Source organism: Mastigoproctus giganteus, chromosome 8 (genome assembly GCF_048544385.1).
Source record: "Mastigoproctus giganteus isolate SK-2022 chromosome 8, ASM4854438v1, whole genome shotgun sequence".
Classification (NCBI taxonomy): Eukaryota; Metazoa; Arthropoda; class Arachnida; order Uropygi; family Thelyphonidae; genus Mastigoproctus; species Mastigoproctus giganteus.
Genome location: NC_143582.1, coordinates 178,257,770 through 178,278,680, shown reverse-complemented (window position 1 = coordinate 178,278,680; position 20,911 = coordinate 178,257,770). Strand labels below are relative to the sequence as shown.

Here is a 20,911-nt window from a genome sequence, read left to right as displayed (position 1 = left end):
ATTGTGCTACACTTTCATCGTTATCATATGTTCCCATTATAAGAATCAGTTTTGAATGCCTTTGTGATATTTATCTAAATCATGTTTCTGGAGGTCAGGACCATAAAACAATAAAAACAATTTGCACTTTCCGGTTTATTTCGCTTTTCTGTTAGTGCATCTAATTATAAATGGGTAGCAAACTCGATCTTATTGCATTTGCAATAATACCGATAACTGCAGTTGTGTGGGTTTTAATGCTATTATGGTGAAATGTGTTTCCCTTCGTTGAAATCTTCAATCATATAAAAAACTAATTTTCAGAAACTTCTCTTCATTCTTATTTACGTATTACAATGATGAAGGGAAAGCAACCAACGAAAAGTGCAAGTGGTGGTAGTGCCAGGAAACTAAACAAAATTGATTTAGAAATGAAGATAAATGATTAAGAAGTACAAAGCAGGACAAAGTTTGTCATCTATTGCAAGAGAATTAGGTCTCACTGCTTCAACATTGAATACTATTTTAAAGGACGGTGCACATATAAAAGAACACGTCAAAGGATCAACACAGTTTAAATTAATAGTGATCACAAAACAGCATTCAAGTGCTATGTCGAAGATGGAACAGCTGTTAATAATATGGATGGAAAATCAGATTCAGAAGCGAGTGCCCCTGAGTCTAATGACCATTCAAGCAAAAGCAACAAGTATTTATAAAGATATTAAGGATAAGTACAGCGAACCCCAACCCAACCCAAGTTCATGGCAAGCAATGGGTGATTTAATAGGTTCAAGCATCGCACTGGTTTCTACAACGCTAAAGTATGCGGTGAAGTCGCCAGTGTCGATTGTGCAACTGCAGAGAAATTTTGTGATGTGTTGGAAAAAATTATTGATGAAGGTGGCATCACAATGCAGCAAGTTTTTAACGTTGACGAGACTGCTCTGTATTGGAAAAAAAATGCTGGATCGAACGTACATTGTCTAAGAGGAAAATACAATGCCAGGTTTCAAGGCATCAAAAGCTAGGGTGACGCTCTTGCTTGGGGCTAATGCAATAGGTGATTACAGATTAAAACCACCGATTGTGTACCATTCTGGAAATCCTCGTGCATTAAGGGCATTAATAAAGCCACCCTACCTGTGCATTTCCAGTCGAACCAGAGAGCATAGATAACAATATCTCTCTTTGATGATTGGTTTAAATGCTGTTTCATTCCCAAGGTTGAAAAATATTGTAAAGACAACGACGTTCCTTTCAAGATTTTGCTTCTATTGGATAATGCTTCTGACATTCTATGCATCTAGATGATTTCAATTCAAATGTGAGAGTTATATTTCTACCACCAAACACGACTTCACTCATCCAACCTATGGATCAGGGTGTTATTTCGAATTTAAAAGCATACTATTTACGCTCAACATTTGCTCAGGCATTATCTGCAGGAGACGATGAGAAAAATTTTACATTAAGAGACTTTTGGAAATCTCGCCGTGTTTACCACACCATCTTAAACATTAATAAGGCCTGGGCGTAAATTACTGAAAGTTGTTTAAATGGTGCATGGAAGAAAATATGCCCACGGCACGTAAAAGACCCGAAGAATTTGAAAAAGACAAATCATATGAAGTGGTTACAGATAAGATTGTAAAAGTTGCAGAGCTGCTTCAGTTGGAGGTTGATGACAAAGATGTGGAGGAGTTAATAGAGGAAGAAGAGAAGGAATTATTTGACGAAAACCTATTGACTTGCAGGCAGTGATAGTGAAAGAAGAAAATGCTGATGAAGCTCAAGATGAACCAAATGAGGAGCCGAGACGCTTCATCACCAGAGAGATGGCATTTCATGAAATTGCATCGGCAGTGGCAAGGTTTGAGAAGATGGATCTTGACAGCGAACGATTCTTAAAAGTTAACAGAGGGGTGAATGATATGCTTGCTTGCTACAAAGAAATGTATGATGAAAAGGAAAAAGCCACCTTCCAGTCATCCATTAATATGTTCTTTTGTAAGGTTAAGCGGCTGACCCCTTCTAAATCTCGACAGCCCTCAACCTCCACATCAGCTTACTTTTCAGCTGAAGATATCGATTCTGGCAACGATGCTCGAGAGTTAAACTTACTGACATTATGCCTGTCTCCTCTCTTTTTTTTGTAATTTTATAATTTTGACATTTTTTTAAGTTGCACGATTTTGTAATTTTTCCTATGCTTGAAATAAAAAATTGAATAAATACAATAAATAATTTTATTCACATGTTTGTCGAACATTTCTTTTTTGATTCAATCAATTCAGTGAGCACAGTTATGAGTGCTGCACAAGCATGGGGGAAATTCCAACTTACGTAGAGTTCCACGGAACAGTGGAACTCTACGTAACTCTTATGTTAACACAACTCTTATGTTATTCGGGGAGTGGCTGTAGTCTAAAAAAGCTGAATAGTCAAAATTTGACTATTCAGTTATTGTAAAATTTAAATTAACTTGTGCTTAACTGTAATTATTACTAACTTTTTTTTTATCGAGGCGTTTAAAAATATAATTAAAAAATTGCTATGTTATATTTAATATAATGATCTTTTTTAATAGATAGTCATGTTTCTAACAACAGTAGTGGTAGTACAGAATCCCTCAATTCACGTAGTTCAGTTCCTCCACAAAGACCACCACCCCCTCACCAAAGTTATCCTAATTTGTGGAAAGGTGAAACAAGACATGGGTCGGATACTTCTGAATCAGGTGTGTAATGGATATCTTCTTTATAATATGAACATAACTATTCATAATTAAATGCAGCAGTTTTGAAGCTTATGCAGTGCAGCATAACTTTAATAAATAATTGTTACTTATGTCTTTTGGGTCTCTGAATTCTTCAGAAATTTTAAGTCTGGTCAGATATGGTAATTTAACATTGAATAATTAATGGAACTGTTTTAATCATTTTGAATTTATTACTGTTTACTCATGTTATAATAATAATAATAATAATACCATTCTGTATTATTTGTAGCCTATTATATGTTGCTCTGCACACTAGAGCCAGAGAATGGTAGATGCATAATCTTAATCGCATTGTAAAGAAACTAGTTAAACTTTTCAGTCTATATGTTATTATTATGTACCTCCTACTGTCACACATCTAGCCAGGCCAATTTAACATGTAATAGTTGGTTAAGCAATCAGTTAGGCATAATCCATCACATTCTGTTCTATGTACATTGGAGCTACTCTTTATTCACACAGTAGAATTCCAATTATTCAAAAATGTTTTCCTTTTTAATTTTTCCCATTATTTTACACAAACAAATTGGCACATTTAATAGTTAACTCTTAAGAAGTAAATTATCACATGAATGTAATAAAATCAATTGCATTTATATAATACATTATGAATTTTGCAGTAATGAAACAAAGAAAAATAAATTTCATCTGTGTCACATCTGTGTGATACCAACCACACTGATATAGTGCATAAAAAGTTCACTATACAGTCGAACTTGGTTATAAGAGTATCAAGGGACCGACGAAATTTCCTTGTTATATCCCTTATTCATTATATCAGTGATGAGTTAAATTTACCTCCTATTTTTTTAATTCTCAATAACTTGATAAAAAGATAAATTCAAAAAACAAAAGAAATATTAGAGAGAAAAAAATAATATTAGTATATACCTACATATTATTTGTATTAATATGCTTGAATTTGGGTTTTAAATCGGTCCAGCCAGTTGTTGTTACTTACAAAATCATTCAAATGATTTTGTAAGTAACTTACAAATTTTTCAGCTTGAGCCTTCAAGATCGGACTGTCTGTTGAAAATTCAGCACTTCTTTGTGTAGTTAACCATTGAAGCAATGCTTCATTGACATTTGTAACTTCACACTTTCTAATTATATTTTTTTTTTTTTTTTTATGTCATCGGGAGAAAAGTGTAAGTAGGCACTTCTGTAGTTACTTTAGCTTCATATCTGCATTATAGGTTTGACAGTAATGTGTTTACATTTGTTACAGGTGAAAAAATGATTGGAAGAATGGTCCATTGCAACTGTTAGCTGGCCAGGAAACAGTCCAGACCTGAATCCTATAGAGAACTATTGGCAATATGATGTAATTTGCAGTTTTCAGAAAGAAATCAAAGATTCTTCTTGAACTTCAGGAAGCCATAATTCGTGTTTGGAACTACGAACTATCAGTTGATTATCTTCAGAAATTGATCTTGTCGATGCCTTAACGTTGTGCTGCTGTCATCAGGGCCAGAGGCGGTTCAACTAAATATTTTATTAGTTTGCACCTGGTGAATGTTTAATTTTGTTTCCATTTAAAATGATAAACGGAAGCAAATTGTGAGGGCTTCTGATAACATTTCAGCCATAATTGTCTTGTTTACCAAAATTGTTGTATGAAGGTTGCAAATGCTCATTTTGGAATATTTTGAGAGCACCTGTCAAATATTACTTAGCTTTGCCTTAACTATTAATAAATATCTTTTGTTTATATTTATATTTGTGATGCTAGAAAAGTCCTAACCCATTGCAAAAAAAAAAGGGTTAGAAATGTTAACTTCCTGGGTGATGCATTTTCTTTGAACACCAGTGTATATATATATAAACACAAAATACAAATAGATGTCTTTGAAAAAAAGCCGAGTAGGACAGTTTTATTATCCATGCCACTTCTATACCACCAGTCTATCACAAGCTAAAATTAAAAGATTTTAAGCAAAGTAGATTTTATTAAAAATTTTTAAATTATAGAAGTTCTAAAATTGTATGCAATACGAGAAAATAAATTTACAAGATTTACATCTATTTATTAGAGCGAGTTTACAAATCAAATTTGACTTAAGAATGCATACCACATTTACAAATTTATGCTAAATTTTAAAAAAATAGCTTATTTTTTATCTGAGTCATTATCTGAGTAATACATCACTTTTTGAGTCATCTGAGTAATACATCATTACTCAGATAATGACTGCAGATATAGATATGAACGTATTTTTGCTTATCATTTGAACCAATTATCCACTGAACATTGGACAGTTAGTTAGGATGACAAATACTCTTTCCCAAGGAAACACATCTATGCACATAGGCCAAAAGAAGGGTTTTCTGGCATTCCTTTTAGTAAATTTGTGGTCCCTATTACAAATGGATTGATGGCACAGCCCATATGATTTTGAACATTGAAAAGGGTTTGAAAAGTAACTTTTTTTTTTTGCTTATAAAATGAAAAATTGTTAGAGGTGAGACAGTTTTCAGAATATGCTTTTTACGCCATTTTAGACTCATTCTCCGTATGTACACCTGCATTTTAACTTAATTGAAGAGAAGTTATTTACTTATAAATTTCATTAGTCAATATACTGTATTTCACATTTCCTATAAACAACATTCAGTTTTATATGAGCATTACTTAATTATAATCTCCCTAAGACAAGCACCTGATGTTCTGACAAACATCGGTCATTTGTGGGGGGGTGCTGTATTATTTTTTTTTAAATAATTGATTTTACTATGGAAATTACAAAAATTTGGGTTAAATAATGCACAGAAGCTTTTTTAATACAATAAGGAGTATGTAAGAAGTCAAATGTTTTCAACAATTATTGTTTATTTATGCAACTGCACTTACAACATTAAAAGGTGATTGGTATTTATAACATTAAAAAGAAATTGAAGGACAGTGATCAAAATCATCTGTTTGGTTTGAGTTTTTTGTTTTAATTTCTTTTCTCAAATTATCTTCTACTTGAAATAATAAATTTAACAATGTTTCATTTCCTCATTGCATTGATAAAGCTTTTAATCCATTAGTAGTTGTTAAACTGTTACTGTCACGGTGGTATTACTGTTTCACTCCTTGCCTCATTATCACTACTCTTGTCCACTGTCTTTTGGTTCCATATCCTGGCAGTCAAAAAGCTTTTTTTTCCCTAACTTTCATTCCATTAGCATTAGCAAAGGCACATGATGCAAGAAAGTAAGCTCAACCCCAGGGGCTCACATCTGATGAGTATGGGCCTGGCACAACCAGGGTCCTGAGCTGGATATCATCATTCTTCTTTTTCCTTGGTGATTCCCTTCTACTTCTTACTCTTGTTTGTTCTCTCTCTCTCTCTCTCTCTCTCTCTCTCTCTCTCTCTCTCTCAATAACTTAGAAATTTTTTTCTCTTTTTTGGCTGGTACGGCAAAAGCTTTAGGCTTCCTTGCACCCATATGGCTAATAATAATAATAGCATCAGCCAAAAAAAAAACCCTTATTTCACCCATCCACTCACTCCAAATGGTTGTCAAGTTCTGCCTTGAATCTGTTTAAGCTATCAACTTCTACAACGACAAATGGAAGTTTTGTTCCAGCAATCAAACACCCGCTAGTTAAAACCAAACTACTGCACATCTATCCTACAACCGACTTTCCTAAATTTGAATTTATGCCCTCTCAGGCAATTATTCTGAGCAAGAGGAAGTATCCCATCAGCAATGACCATGCTCAAACCATTCAAGGCTTTATACACCTCAATCAGATCACCTCGCAGGTGCCTAGTTTCCAGACACTGTAATTTGCAAAACTTAAGCCTTTCTTCGTAAGAGCAATCCTTTGTTCCATTCACTAATCTAGTTGCCCTTCTCTGTACTCGTTCCAACAGCTCTACATCCTTCTTAAAATGAGGCCTCCAGACCTGTATACAGTATTCAAGATGTGGTCTGACCATTGCCTTACACAAGGAGATAATCACCTCCTTATCCCTGCTAGAAAAATTCCTGTATATCATTGATGAGACACCATGAACTACTCTTGCAGACCATCTGCATTGCTCGGAAAACTTCATATCTGCCTGCACAATTACCCTCAGGTCCTTTTCATTCTCTACCACTGTCAGTGTAAAGTGTATTGATGTCTAACGGCAACAGGGATTTCCCCCATCAACGCGTTGCTTTCATTGTAGGTGTACCAGTTCACTGGGAAGGCCAGAGATTTAAAAGTGTGTGGGTTTTGTATATGTGTAGTGTTGTGTATCGTTCATCTGGCCGTTTAGCCGCTGGACCCCTACTGAGCCCCAACGTTGTCCACACTTGGCCTCGTGGAGGCAGACCAGGTGCACAGAATGGAGTTTTACTCTGGCATGCCCTGCCACCTATTTTCCTGAGATTTCAGTGACTAGCCGACCGGGCTAGCCGAGTGGGTAAAGTACCTGCCCGGCAACCCAAAGGTCGCGGGTTCGATTCCCGCCTCGGGCTTGGATCAAAGTACTGCAAAAACCTTGGGAGGTGCAATATGGCCACAGAAGCCGATGCGCCAACAACTACCAAATAAAAATAAAAAAATAAAAAAAAAAATTTCAGTGACTAGGGCCTATTTAAAAAAAAAAAAAAAAAAAAAAAGAGAGACTCGGTAGGGGTGAACGCTGGAATTAGAAAAGCCAATTGAGGTGTATACGGTTTAATTTGGACAAGTTAAGTTTTTGCAGTTTGTATGGGGTTATACGCTGGCCTGGCTTATTAGGCAGAATAGGGGGGGAGACTGAAGGCTGGGGGGAAAAGACAGAAGTATGAGCACGATAGAGAAGGTGACCCCAGGATTTTCAGTGAGGCAGGCCCAAGCAACACCAGGAGAAGAATCAGGGTTGGCAGGGGTGGAGAGGAGACAAGACTGTCTCCTCCTCTCCACCAGGGGAAAGGGAGTAAAGGTACAAGGCAAGGGAGCCCGCTACAGATCACCATCAGGCATTGACAGTTGTGAGCACGTGGGGGTCCAAGCGATCTGAACTCTATCTTCTTTGGTGTTCTTTTTCTATGTAGGAGTCAGATCCCAGTCGCAGGGTCATACATGAATCACGTTCTGTGTCAGGTTGTCTCCTGTTTCAGACGTAGGTCTTCCTGGCTGTCAGTTCCCTCATGAACAAGGCTAAATGATGGTCATGTTCGTAGTTGTGGGTACAGTTTTCTTGTGTATTCCGGTTTTCTCTAGTCCTGGTTTTGGGATTCATCATCAGCTTCTGGGTGCTGTGCATGGTGGTTTGCTATAAGTGCACGCCTTCTAGCAAAGAATTTCTGTGCAAAAATGGTAAGGGCTTTGTATTCTTGTTCCGAGTCAAAGATGCTGTTCATTGTTCTGTGGGAAGTGGGTGATAGCAGTGGTGAGCCTGCATCGCAGGTCCTCATACTGGTCGCAGTCATACATGAGATGTTGCCATGTTTCCTCGTGGCCACAGAGGCAACAGGGATCCTCAGTGATTCGGAAGCTAGATAGTTTTGCATTAAATGGCCTGTGCCCTGTGAGCAGAAAGGTGACGTGGAGCCCTGGTATGGTACCACAGAGTTGATACTTGACTCTGGGATTACTGCTTCCCATATGTAGTACTTTATATTTGTCAATGTTAAACTTCATTTGCCACCTCTCAGCCCACCTGCTCAACTTTTCTAGATCCTGTTGCAGCAGTGTACTGTCATTAGTGTCATTAACAACCCTGCCAACCTTGATATTGTCTGCAAACTTGAACATTAAGCCTGATATACCATCATCAATATCATTTATAAATGCAGAAAACAACAATGGACCCACCACTGAACCCTGAGGGACTCCACTAATATCATTAGTCCACGAAGAGGAGTGTCCATTGATTACCACTCTCTGTCTTCTCCCACTCAACCATCCCTTTATCCATAGCAGCAATTTGCCTCTAATGCCACATTGCTCCAATTGGTACAGCAGTCTTCCATGTGCAACAGTATTAAAGGCTTTTCTACGATCTAAATATATGATACCAAAGTTATTCTTTGCAGCCAGTTCCTTTGTTACTACATCATAGTATCCAATCAAATTAGTCAGACAAGACTTCACCTTAACAAACCCATGCTGTGTCCGAGCTATAACTGAAGTCTTGTCTAGATGATCCTGCAATGCTTCTTTAACCAGTGCCTCCATTAATTTCCGTGGAACAGAAGTTAAACTAATAGGTCTGTAATTACATGTGTCTCCCTTTGATCCTCCTTTGTGGATTGGCGTCACATTTCCACATCTCCAGTCCATGGGTACCTCCCTCGAGTCCAGGGAAGCTCTCATAATTATGGCTAAGGGTTTGCTTACTTCCTTTGCTGCCTCCTTTAATATAACTGGATAGATTCCATCCACCCCAGTTGCCTTTCTTGTGTTTATCTTCAACAATTTCTCCTCCACTTTACTCTCAGTTATTACAAGATTATCTAGCTTACTGCCAGAATTGAATACACTTCTGGCATTTCCCTCCCTGAATAACTCCTCATGTGTGAATGTCGATGCAAAATATTAATTTAGTTTGTTAACTACCTGAGTAGGATCATCAACAGTTGAACCATCGATATCAAGTGGACCAATCTGATTCATCTCCTTCCTTCTAGAGTTTACATAAGTAAAGAACTGTTTGCTGTTTTTCTTTGCATCCTTTGTCAAAGATCTCTCGTAATCTGCCTTTGCCTGCCCAACCTCCTTTGTGACTTGGTTACAGACCAGCTTATATCTATCATAGCTTTCATGTCACCTCTTAATTTATATGTATCCCATGCATTTTTTTTTCTCTGCCATATGTCTCATTAATTCATCTGAAATCCCTTTAGGTGTAAACCTTGAACAATATTTCTTAGTTGCTATGAAAAGCCTAGTAACTTCCAAGATTAATTCTATGAATGCTTCCCATTTTGAATTTGCTGTTGACATCATCATCAGTTGGTTCCACTATATAGAATTTAAATACTGTCTTAGATCACCGTAGTCACCTTTCCGAAAGCAAAAACCCTTCCCTTTACCGCTGTTGGTATTTACCTCTTTGAGTAAATCCCACTTCAGCACACTGTGATCACTGCCACCTAGTGGTTCCTTTATCTGCAGATTGTTAATGCATGGAGGATCACTACTGATAATCAAATCAAGAGTATTACTCCCTATAGTTGTCTCCCAAACATGCTGCTGCTGTAGAAAACAATCATCCAATAAATCCACAAAAGCCTTACTAGTGTGTGAGTGACCAACCCACAAATTCCAGTCAATACCTGGGAAATTAAAATCCTCCATTATAAGACACTCTAATTTACTGGCCCACTCGATTTCTCTCCAGAATTGCTCATTATACTCATCGGATTCATTAAGCCTATAATATACACCTACTCTCATTTTTCCTTTCCCAGTGCTTATATCACACCAGACTCAACATTGCATGTCCACCAACATCAATTGGATACACTTCCTTAGATTTTGTGTTTCTTAACTAACAGCATAACCCCATCCTCCCTTCCTGTCCTGTCTATCCTTTCTGTACAAATTGTACTCCCCAAATTCCAGTTCCGCACTGCTTATGTCTGCATGACACCATGTCTCTGATATCCCAACAATATCTGCCTTTGATGTCTTGACTAGCACTTCAAGCTCATCAAATTAACTAACTATGCTCCTAGCTTTGGTGTATATGCAAGTATATATGCACCTGTTTCTACTCTTAGTTACCCTAATACAGCCCATATATTTTCTTGGTCCACTATCAATCCCAGCAGTCCTGGAAATTCCCATTGCCTTGCTTTCCAGGCTGCTGCTCAAATGCATTTCAATAGAAATAGTGCAAGAATCACTTTTACCTCAGCCAGCAGCTACTGTTATCCGTGTATCCCCCCAAGCTAGCAGCTTTCCGACCCACCTAACTCTGCCTTGATAGCATCAGGAAATATTCCTGCACCCTTTCTATTTAATTGTATCCCATCCCTGTAGAAGCAGTCTCTCCTGTTAACAAGCACATACCAGGCTGAGAAAAATTCTATCCCTTGAGTCTTGCACAATCTCTCCAGGGCCGAAGATCAACAAGGTTCTCATCATATACTCGCTTCTATCGTGTCTGGGAAGAATTGCAGACACTTTCAAATTCAACCCTAACTCGGGGATTTTTTCACCATTGTCTTGTACTTGTTAAGTAATTCTGCCGGTCTCCTACTGTTAATATCATTAGTGCCAACGTGTTCAACAATATCGCCCATTGTGCCCTTAAAGTATATCTGTCCTATAACATCATCAACCTTTGCCCCTGGCAGACATACCTGGGTCCTGTTCCATCTATCCTTTTTGCACAATATGTTCCCCCTTTCCCTGACAATAGAGTCACCTACAACAACTAGTTCCTTGGGACCAGTGCATTTTGCCTTGGGAGTTTGCCTCTGTGTTGCGTGATGTTCAAGTGCAAGCTCTGGCATTGATGTGGCCAGCAGAGAGCTTGATGGGCCCCTCAATTTAAATCCTTTGAGGGCATCCACCCTGTCCTTCAAGCTTTCATATAAGCCCATAACAATGCCGAGTTGGCACCTGATTTCTTCTTACTCCTTACATCCCGCGCACACAAAGACATTCCCCCTGGCAATATCATGTCCCATTCCTGATTGCTCCGCAAACATCAAACAAGCAGTGCATTTCAATAGACTGTGATTCAGAGGAGAACTGCCCCCTCAGTTCTTCCCTGAGCCACAGCACTTCCACTAGTTTGGGTCTTTTGCTTTGCTGCTCTGGTCTGAGTCATGATTTCTATTCAGGTTCAATAAAATTCCAATACAAAATATAATCCTAAATCTATATCCCAATGCAGTTATAACACTATATATATGTATTGGCCCCGGGTGCCAAGCGTATTTCGAGGCCAGGCGATATTTGTGAGATTATAAAGTGCTCTTCAAAGGCGATTAAAGTTATTTTTAAGTTTATATATTCATCAAAAGCCTTGTTTTTTTAAAATCGTTCTACACTTGAAAAGCCACAAGTTAGAACAGAGAAAGAAAAACCACCTTTCTTTTTATTCATTTTTCTAGGTCACTAATCAACTAACACTTTAACCGCTTGGCCTCCTAGCGGCACTGCTCCTGCCTCCCCGTGGCGGGGCCAGAAATCTTGGCAAGTAAGTCCACTTGCCAAGGGCTAAAAGGAGCAATCATGGATAACACAGACCGTCAGGATATTGAGAACGATAATCCAAAGAGACAAAAGACTGATCGGATGGAGCAACCTTGCCCGTCGTTCTTAATCATCCACTCCCTTACTAGTCAGCCCATGAATAAATTGTCTCCGTTTGTCATACAAAAACATCTGGAGGGTATTGCAGGATCTCCCAAGACGGTGAAGAGACTGCAATCAGGAGACTTACTAGTAGAAACCACCAACCACAGACATTCCGAGAAGCTGTTATAACTTACAAGCTTTGCTGGCATTCCATTTAAAATATCTCCACACACAACCCTAAATTCATCTAAGGGTGTGATATCCAGTTGGGACTTACTGAACATCACTGAGGAAGAAAGAACCCAAGAACTGCAGTGACAGAATGTAATTGAAGCAAAAAGAATAACTAAAAAAGATAATCAACTGACACCTACAAGAAATGTTATTCTCACCTTCAATACACCTAACTTACCCTGCTCTGTAAAAGCAGGTTATTTACTTTGCCGCATCCGACCTTACATTCCAAACCCTTTAAGGTGTTACAAATGCCAAAAGTATGGCCACTCACAAACTGTATGCAGAGGAGTTCCTGTCTGCCCTAATTGTGGATCCTCAGATCACATACAAAGTAACTGTACAGCTACAAAAATGACCTGCCCAAATTGTAAAGGTGACCATCCGGAATATTCGAAGACATGTGAAAAGTGGAAAACCGAGAAAAAAATAGTAAAATACAAGGTTGAGAACAAAGTAAGTTACCCAGAAGCGAGAAAATTAGTCGCTCCTACTATAACCAAAAATATGACCTATGCCAATGCTGTAAAAAAATTTCAGACAGTCTCCACTCAAACTGATGTAACAGTTCCCACTAACAAATCAATTTCTGACTGGGCTAGAAATGTTCTTTCTAAGCAACAATCCAAGTTCTCTGACCAGGCAAATAATACTCCTCTGACAATACCAGTGGCATCTCCTGCTCCAGTCATAGATACCATATCTCATAGTTCAAACACAAATGTAGTGAAAAATTTTCAAGATACAACCATGGACACAGATGGCACATCCATACAGGAAGATCCCCTTCTAGAAATCCATGCAGAAGAAGAAATGGACACAGGTCGGCCAGTTTTCTCCAAAAAAGATAAATCTAAATTAGAACATCATAAGCCAGTAACCTTCAAAAAGCAGTCAGATACATCTCCATCAATCAAACACAAATAATGCCTTGTATTTTACAATGGAATTGCAGAGGCTTTCATTGCAACACAGATGATATCTGTGATCTAATTAACCGATATTCTCCAGTTGCCCTTTGTCTTTAGGATACTTACCTAACCTCGCAAATTTCTCTTTCAATAAAGAACTATTGTCTTTATCGAAGAGATCGTAATACAGCAAATGCTGCCCGTGGTGGTGTAGCAATCCTAATAAATTCAAAGATCCCAACTAAACATATTCCACTTCAAACTGAAATAGAAGCTGTTGCCGTTCATATAACTCTCCATATTTCAATAACACTTGTCTCAATATACCTACCACCAAACCATACTTACTGTTTAAAGATCTTGAAGAAATCCTCATACAAATACCTCCACCTCTCTGTATTTTAGGGGATTTTAATGGGCACCACCCCTTATGGGACGATCCTAAACTAGACACACATGGTCTACTCATTGAAAGCTTTCTAGAGTCACAAAACCTCACCTTACTCAATACTGGTGCGCACACTCACATACAACTCCCAACTGGACACACCTCAGCAATAGATCTCTCAATTTGTTCTCCAATACTCCTCCCAATCATAGAGTGGTATGTTTTAAATGATCCTATGAGCAGTGACCACCTTCCAATCATATGCAATTTTTTAATATCAAAGTCTCCTTTAAACAAACTCCGCAGGAAATGGAAATTTGTTCGTGCAAACTGGGCAAAATTTCGATCATCAATCTCTCTTGACGAGGAAAAAATCCAGCTCCAGAATATTGATAATGTAACAGATTACATCACATCAGATCTCCTAAAAGTGGCCAAGGACACAATTCCATTATCAAATCCCCCTCGTCGCAAGCATTATAATTACTGGTGGAATGACGAATGCACAAAAGCAAAGAAAGCAAAAATCAAAGCCTGGAATTTATTTTGGCAATGTCCAATCACAAACAATCTCATTAATTATAAGAAGCTAAGAGCAAAAGCACGATTTGTACAAAGGCAAGCCAAGAAAGAATCCTGGACCCGTTTTGCATCGACCTTTAACAGAAACACTGATCCGAAAACTATATGGAAAAAAATTAGACAATTATCTGGTAAGTTTCCTACTATACCTTCTCCAATCCTCTCCTGGAAAGGGCAAGATCTGTCCAGTTCCTTAGATATTGCTAATGCTTTGGGCAATACTTTTGCTGAAATATCAGCGGCATCAGCATATTCTATATCATTCCAACGAATTAAAAACACTAGAGAAAAGCATGCCATAAAATTTCAAACTGCACTTACTCTTCCATATAACAAACCTCTGCAACACTCTGAACTTCTGCATGCCATTAGAACAGCCCACAATGGTGCTGCCGGGCCAGATGGGATCTATTATGTCATGCTTCAACATCTCGATGACAAAGCTTTAAGCCTGCTTCTGGTTTTTTACAATCGTATATTTTTAGAAAACGTTTTTCCAACTTCTTGGCATCACTCTACTGTTTTGGCATTCCTAAAACCTGGGAAAGATCCAACTAACCCCTATACTATAGACCGATCTCTCTATAAAGCTGCCTGAGCAAAACCCTTGAAAAAATTGTCCACAGAAGACTCGTATGGATCATTGAGTCACAACATCTAATGATCCATAGCCAATATGGCTTTCGTAAAAATAGGTCGTGCTTAGATCTTATGGTCAAGGCTGAATTTGCCATTCGAAATGCCTTTGTTAAATGTGAACATCTTGTAATGGTTTCAATAGATATCGAGAAGGCTTTTGACACTACCTGGCGGCATGGCATACTTAGTGATCTTTACTCTCTTGGTCTGCGAGACAACCTTCCTATATTTGTACAGAACTTCCTACGTACTAGATCTTTTCAAGTTCAGTACCCATATGCCGTCTCCAAAACGTTTATACAGGAAGGAGTACCACAAGGATCAGTACTGAGTGCCACTCTGTTTGCTCTTAGAATAGATTCCATCACCAATCAGCTTCCAAATACAGTTGAGACCTACCTTTATGCAGATGATCTTTCCCTCTCTTGCCATTCCCAAAACATGAGGTCTATTGAACGGCAGCTCCAGATATCACTTAATAAAATACAACAGTGGGCCAGCCTCAATGGCTATCGATCTCGCAGCAGAAAACAGTTGCCATCCATTTTTGTAGACAGCGCAAACTTCATCCGGATCCTGAACTTCAAATTTATAATGTCTCCATCCCGGTCACTAATAGCATCAGATTTCTAGGATTAACACTTGATAATAAGTTACATTTTATAGACCACATAAAAAATGTACGTACTTCCTGTCTAAAAAAGTTAAATATACTCAGAGCTTTATCCTCCTAAACATGGGGCGCAGATCGTACATCTCTGCTTCGGCTATATCGGGCATTAATCAGATCCCGTCTTGATTATGGAGCTCCCATCTATGATTCAGCCAGACTGAGTGCATTGTGCTGGCTTGATCCAATTCAACACACAGTGCCTTGAGACTTTCACTCGGTGCTTTCAGAACATCACCAGCACATAGTCTCTACATTGATGCCCATGAACCCCCACTAACTTTACTTAGGAAAAGACTGTTATTGAACTATGCTGTCAAGATACAAAGCTGTGCCATGCATCCGACTCAGTCATACCTGTTCAATCCACCATTAGAAAACCTTTTCAGAAATAAACCAAGCATAGTAAAGCCTCTTCACCTTCTTGAACTGATGCAAATTTGGAATGTTTCCATCCTTTCCGTACAACAGGTAACAACTTGTACTCAACCAGCATGGGTTCCACCTCCTATACCGACCTGTGACACTTACCTCTCTCAATGGGGAAAGAACACTTTACAAACATCAAATATCAAACAACTTCACGAAGCTCACACTCAAAGATATCTTGACTTTTCTCCAATTTATACAGACGGCTCTAAATCTAATTCAAACGTTGGAGCAGCTGCAGTGTTTCCAAATACCGTTATTTCGGCATCCTTGCCATCTGAATTCAGTATCTTCTCAGCTGAATTATATGCTATCAAACTAGCTTTACAGAATCTCTCTTCTGACTGTGCTTTAAAATATGTTATTTACACTGATTCCCTCAGCTCAATCTTGGCTTTATGTAACTCCTTAAATAAAGTACACCCTGTTCTAGATGAAATAAAAAGCATATTACTAAAAATTGAAGAACGCCATCAACTGGTCACCTTCTGCTGGATTCCAGCTCATTCTGGCATTTTGGGCAATGAACTGGCTGATAAAACTGCAAAAAATACAACTAGCTTTGACTTAACTGATATCCCTGTTCCGCCATCAGACTATGCATTAACCGTTCAGGCTACATGCCTGTCAAAATGGACAGCAATATGGCACTCTCAAATTAATAATAAACTATTTCAATTTAAACATGATCCAAAAATTTGGCGCTCCAGTGTCTGCACATCAAGACGAGAAGAGGTAGTCCTTTCAAGGGTAAGAATAGGACATACTTACCTGACCCACCTTTATTTACTCACAGGGAATGACCCGCCACAGTGTCCACTTTGTAATATAAATCTGAGTATTAAACACATTCTCATTGACTGCCCTTCAACCTTCAGAACTTCAACCCTGCTATCACTGGTTAATCTTCGTAGACCAATAACTTTAGAGAATCTCATTGGAGATGATACAGATATTTCCGAATTTTTCAACTTCTTAAAGCAAACTGGACTTTTTAATCAATTCTGAATTTATGAAACTTTATCATTTCTTTTTATTATAAATGAATAGGCGCATTATAGCTAATGTAGCTTATGCGCCATCAAACCTCCATATCAACAACAACAACTATATGTATTTCGGTATCGAATATTATCTCTGAGTTACGTTATATGACTTTCTTATCCCCTGTCAACTTATATTGGGGATGATGAGTTCCGGAATTTGGGGATGATGAGTTCCAGTATGGCTTGTATAATGTATTTAGGAAGGATAGGTTAGATAGAAGGGGTGGTGGGGTAATGCTTCTTATCAGAAGCAGCCTTAGTGTGACCATAGCTTTCCCGGATTCAGACATTTCACATGCTAGTATAGAGTCTGTATGGTGTAAGATAGTTGGAAACAATGGTATAATGCGAGTAGGAGTAATCTACAGACCAGGTGATTGTGAAGATTATGACAAAAGCCTCTACATGCAAATGGAATGGTCAAGTAAGCGTCAATGCCTTATTATGGGTGATTTCAATTTGCCTCTAATTGATTGGAGTAAATGGGAAGGAAACTCGACATGGGGAACAAAATTTTTAAATCAACTAGATGACTGTTATTTGTATCAACATGTCAGGGAAAGTACTAGAGAAAAGAATATCCTAGACCTCATCATCACACATGAATCAGATGACATAACAAGGCTGACAGTAGAGGAACCAGTAGCAGGAAGTGATCACGGAGTTCTACGGTGGATGATAACGAGAGAGGTAGCAGAAGTAAAAGGCAAAGGAATGGGTTTTAATTTCAGAAAAGGAAATTACGATGCCTTAAGGTACTAAATGGCCTCTATTAACTGGGTAGATATCGTGCAGAGAATGAATACAATTGAACTGTGGTACACTTTTAAAACATTAATCACAGATGCCTTGAATGCATATATACCATTAAAAAAATACTCCACGAGAAGGGTTCCAAGTTTTTTTTATGCATTGGATGAATAGTGAAGTTGCCACATTACTTGAGCAGAAAAAGGTGGCATGGAAAGGTTACAGAGCAATAAAAAGTACTGAAGCCTATAACAGCTACAAGGTGATGTGTAATAGAGCCACAGAAAAGGTTCGACAGGCAAAGGCAGTTTATGAGAAATCACTAGCAAACAGAGCAAAGAGGGATGATAAAGAATTCTTCACATATATAAATGCCAAGAAGAGCAGGACAAACCAGATCGGACCTTTACGTAAGGGAAAGGGGATAGTAATAAATACACCAGCTGCCATTGCAGATGAACTCAACAGTTATTTTGCATCGATATTTACAAATGAAAAGCCTTTTGTGGCAATAGGAAATTGTGGGAGCGATGTTAAAAAATATGTAATTAATGATATTGAAATTTCGCAAGATTATTTAATTAAAAAAACTTTCGAGCCTACAGACCAGTAAGGCTCCTGGAGTTGATGGAATATACCCTATAATCTTAAGAGAGGCGGCAAGTGAGTGCATTGAACCATTGAGGCTAATTATGCGAGCATCACTAGACTCTGGGGAGATTCCCTTGGATTGGAAAAGTGCAAGTGTATCTCCCATTCATAAGGGTGGCTCTAAAAGTGAAGTTGGAAATTATCGACCTGTCAGTCTGACTTCAGTAGTAGAAAATCATGGAGGCAATGATCAAGGGTGGAATTCAGGATCATTTGGATCGAATTGAAATTCTCAAGGATACTCAGAATGGTTTTGTAAAGGGAAAATCATGTTTAACAAATCTGGTTCACTATTTCGAAATGGTCACTCACAAACTGGATTTAGGAAATAATTTCGACATTGTTTATTTAGATTTCAGCAAAGCTTTTGACTCAGTCCCACATGAGCGGTTGCTTTATAAGCTGGAACAGGTTGGAATCACTGGGAAAATCCTTAGATGGATAGAAGGATGGCTTCAGGGCAGGAGGCAGAGGGTTGTGATAAATGGCTATTCCTCAGATTGGGTTGATGTAAGAAGTGGGGTTCTGAAAGGATCTGTATTAGGATCACTGTTGTTTTTAATTTTCATAAACGACATTGATGAAGGAATAGAGGGCGTGATGTCTAAATTTGCAGATGATGATGATGTTAAAATTGGTAGAGTAGTTAATGATCATTGTCAAGCTGAGCGTCTTCAGAGAGACCTAGATAGACTTCAGGAATGGTCAGAAAAATGGCAGCTATGCTTTAATCCAACAAAGTGTAAGGTATTACACCTGGGAAACAGTAATCCCAAAAAAAACTTATTCACTTGGTGGAGTTCAACTAAACCCAGTACTGGAGGAAAGGGACTTGGGTGTTACGATACGGTCAGACATGAAATTCTCTGAGCATTGTAAACAGGTTGCAAGGAAGGCCCATGGTGTCCTATCGATGATCTATCGAACTTTTGCAAATAGAGATTAATTCCATTATATAAGACTTTTGCTAGACCACACTTGGAATACTGTGTTCAAGTATGGAGACCGCACCTAAAGAAAGACATCGAGCTTCTTGAAAGGGTGCAAAGAAGGGTAACTCGCCTGGTGAGATCGGCAAAAGGGCGTCCTTATGAAGAAAGACTTCGAATATGTGGGTTGCAGAGTTTGGAAACTGGACACCTTAGAGGAGATTTGATTGAGGTGTTTAAGGCTCTGAGAGGCATCAGTAAAATGAATGAGGACAAAATTTTCAAGATTATAAATTATGCTAGAACTAGGGAACATAAATTCAAGTTATTGTGGGAAATGTTTAGATTGGACTGCAGGAAGTTTTATTTTAGCCAGCGAGTTATAAATTACTGGAATAAGTTGCCTTCATGGGTGGTAGAGGCCGATAGTTTGGGGAAATTCAAAGGTCAACTGGATAATACCTTCGGGTAAGGGAAGCAGTGCATAGGATGATAGGTTTAATTTCCTTTTTTTTTCTTTTTTTTTTTTATTAATTATTATTTTTTAGTTATTTATTTTATTTTATTTTTTGTTTTTATCATTGTTTTGTTCGGATTTTTTTTTTTTTTGGCTGGTGCAGCATAAGCCATAGGCTTTCTTGCACCATGCGGCCGTTATATGTATTCATTTATGATGTCACATTTATAATAACTAGGTATTACAAATATATTTGATATATTCAACATCTTCACAAAGATAGGCCTAATGACTCTGAGTATAATAAGAAACTGTACAGCGAAATAATGGGCCAGTAAATCAGAAAGTCTGATAATGGTGGGTTTTAATTTCCCAGATATTGACTGGAATTTGTGGGTTGGTCACTCACACACTAACAAGGCTTTTGTGGATTTATTGGATGATTGTTTTCTACATCAGCATGTTCGGGAGGCAACTAGAGGGAGTAATACTCTTGATCTGATTGTCAGTAGTGATTCTTTATGCATTAACAATCTGCAGATAAAGGAACCACTAGGTGGCAGTGATTACAGTGTGCTGAAGTGGGATTTATTCAAAGAGGTAACTACCATCAAGGGTAAAGGGAAGGGTTTTTGCTTTTGTAAAGGTGACTATGATGCTCTGAGACAGTATTTAAATTCTATATAGTGGGACCAACTGATGATTTTACCAACAGCAAATTCAAAATGGGAAGCTTTCAAAGAATTTATCTTGGAAGCTTCTAGGCTTTACATACCAACTAAGAAATATTGTTCAATGTATAGGCCTAAATGGATGTCAGATGACCAGATGAAAATAATACCAAATGCAGAATTCAGTTAAGTTAAATATTATAAAAGAGAGAGAGATTAGCCAATATGATGATCTGAAAAAACTCACCTAAAAAAAAAACAGAAATGTGGAACCATTTAAAACTGGTAAGGGTTGGTTGAATAGATATAATTGCCAGGTTTCAAAGTGCAGAAGGATCGGTTGACTTTATTGTTGGGTGGTAACGATGCTGGGGATTTAAAATTAATACCCCTTTTAGTTTATTTGGAAGAGGGCCCAAGTTCAAACCAAAATCTACACATTTTTTATGATTAAATTCATGATTTTAATTGGAATTTTAAGTTTAATTTTGATACGTAAGTAGTTACCATAATTATATACATATGTAATGCAGAATATTTGAATATTAAATATTTTGACTGATATTT

The 20,911-nt window shown here is 37.9% G+C and overlaps 1 protein-coding gene across 3 annotated transcripts in view; it reads left to right on the top strand.

Moving 5' to 3' along the window:
• Positions 1-20,911, top strand: part of Graf (GTPase regulator associated with FAK) — a 537,792-nt gene that overhangs the window by 466,688 nt on the left and 50,193 nt on the right. For all 3 annotated transcript variants that reach the window (XM_090379073.1, XM_090379075.1, XM_090379076.1), the window contains one exon: positions 2,570-2,719. In XM_090379073.1, the coding sequence (XP_090235199.1) occupies positions 2,570-2,719 (150 nt within the window). The remainder of the gene's footprint in view (positions 1-2,569; positions 2,720-20,911) is intronic.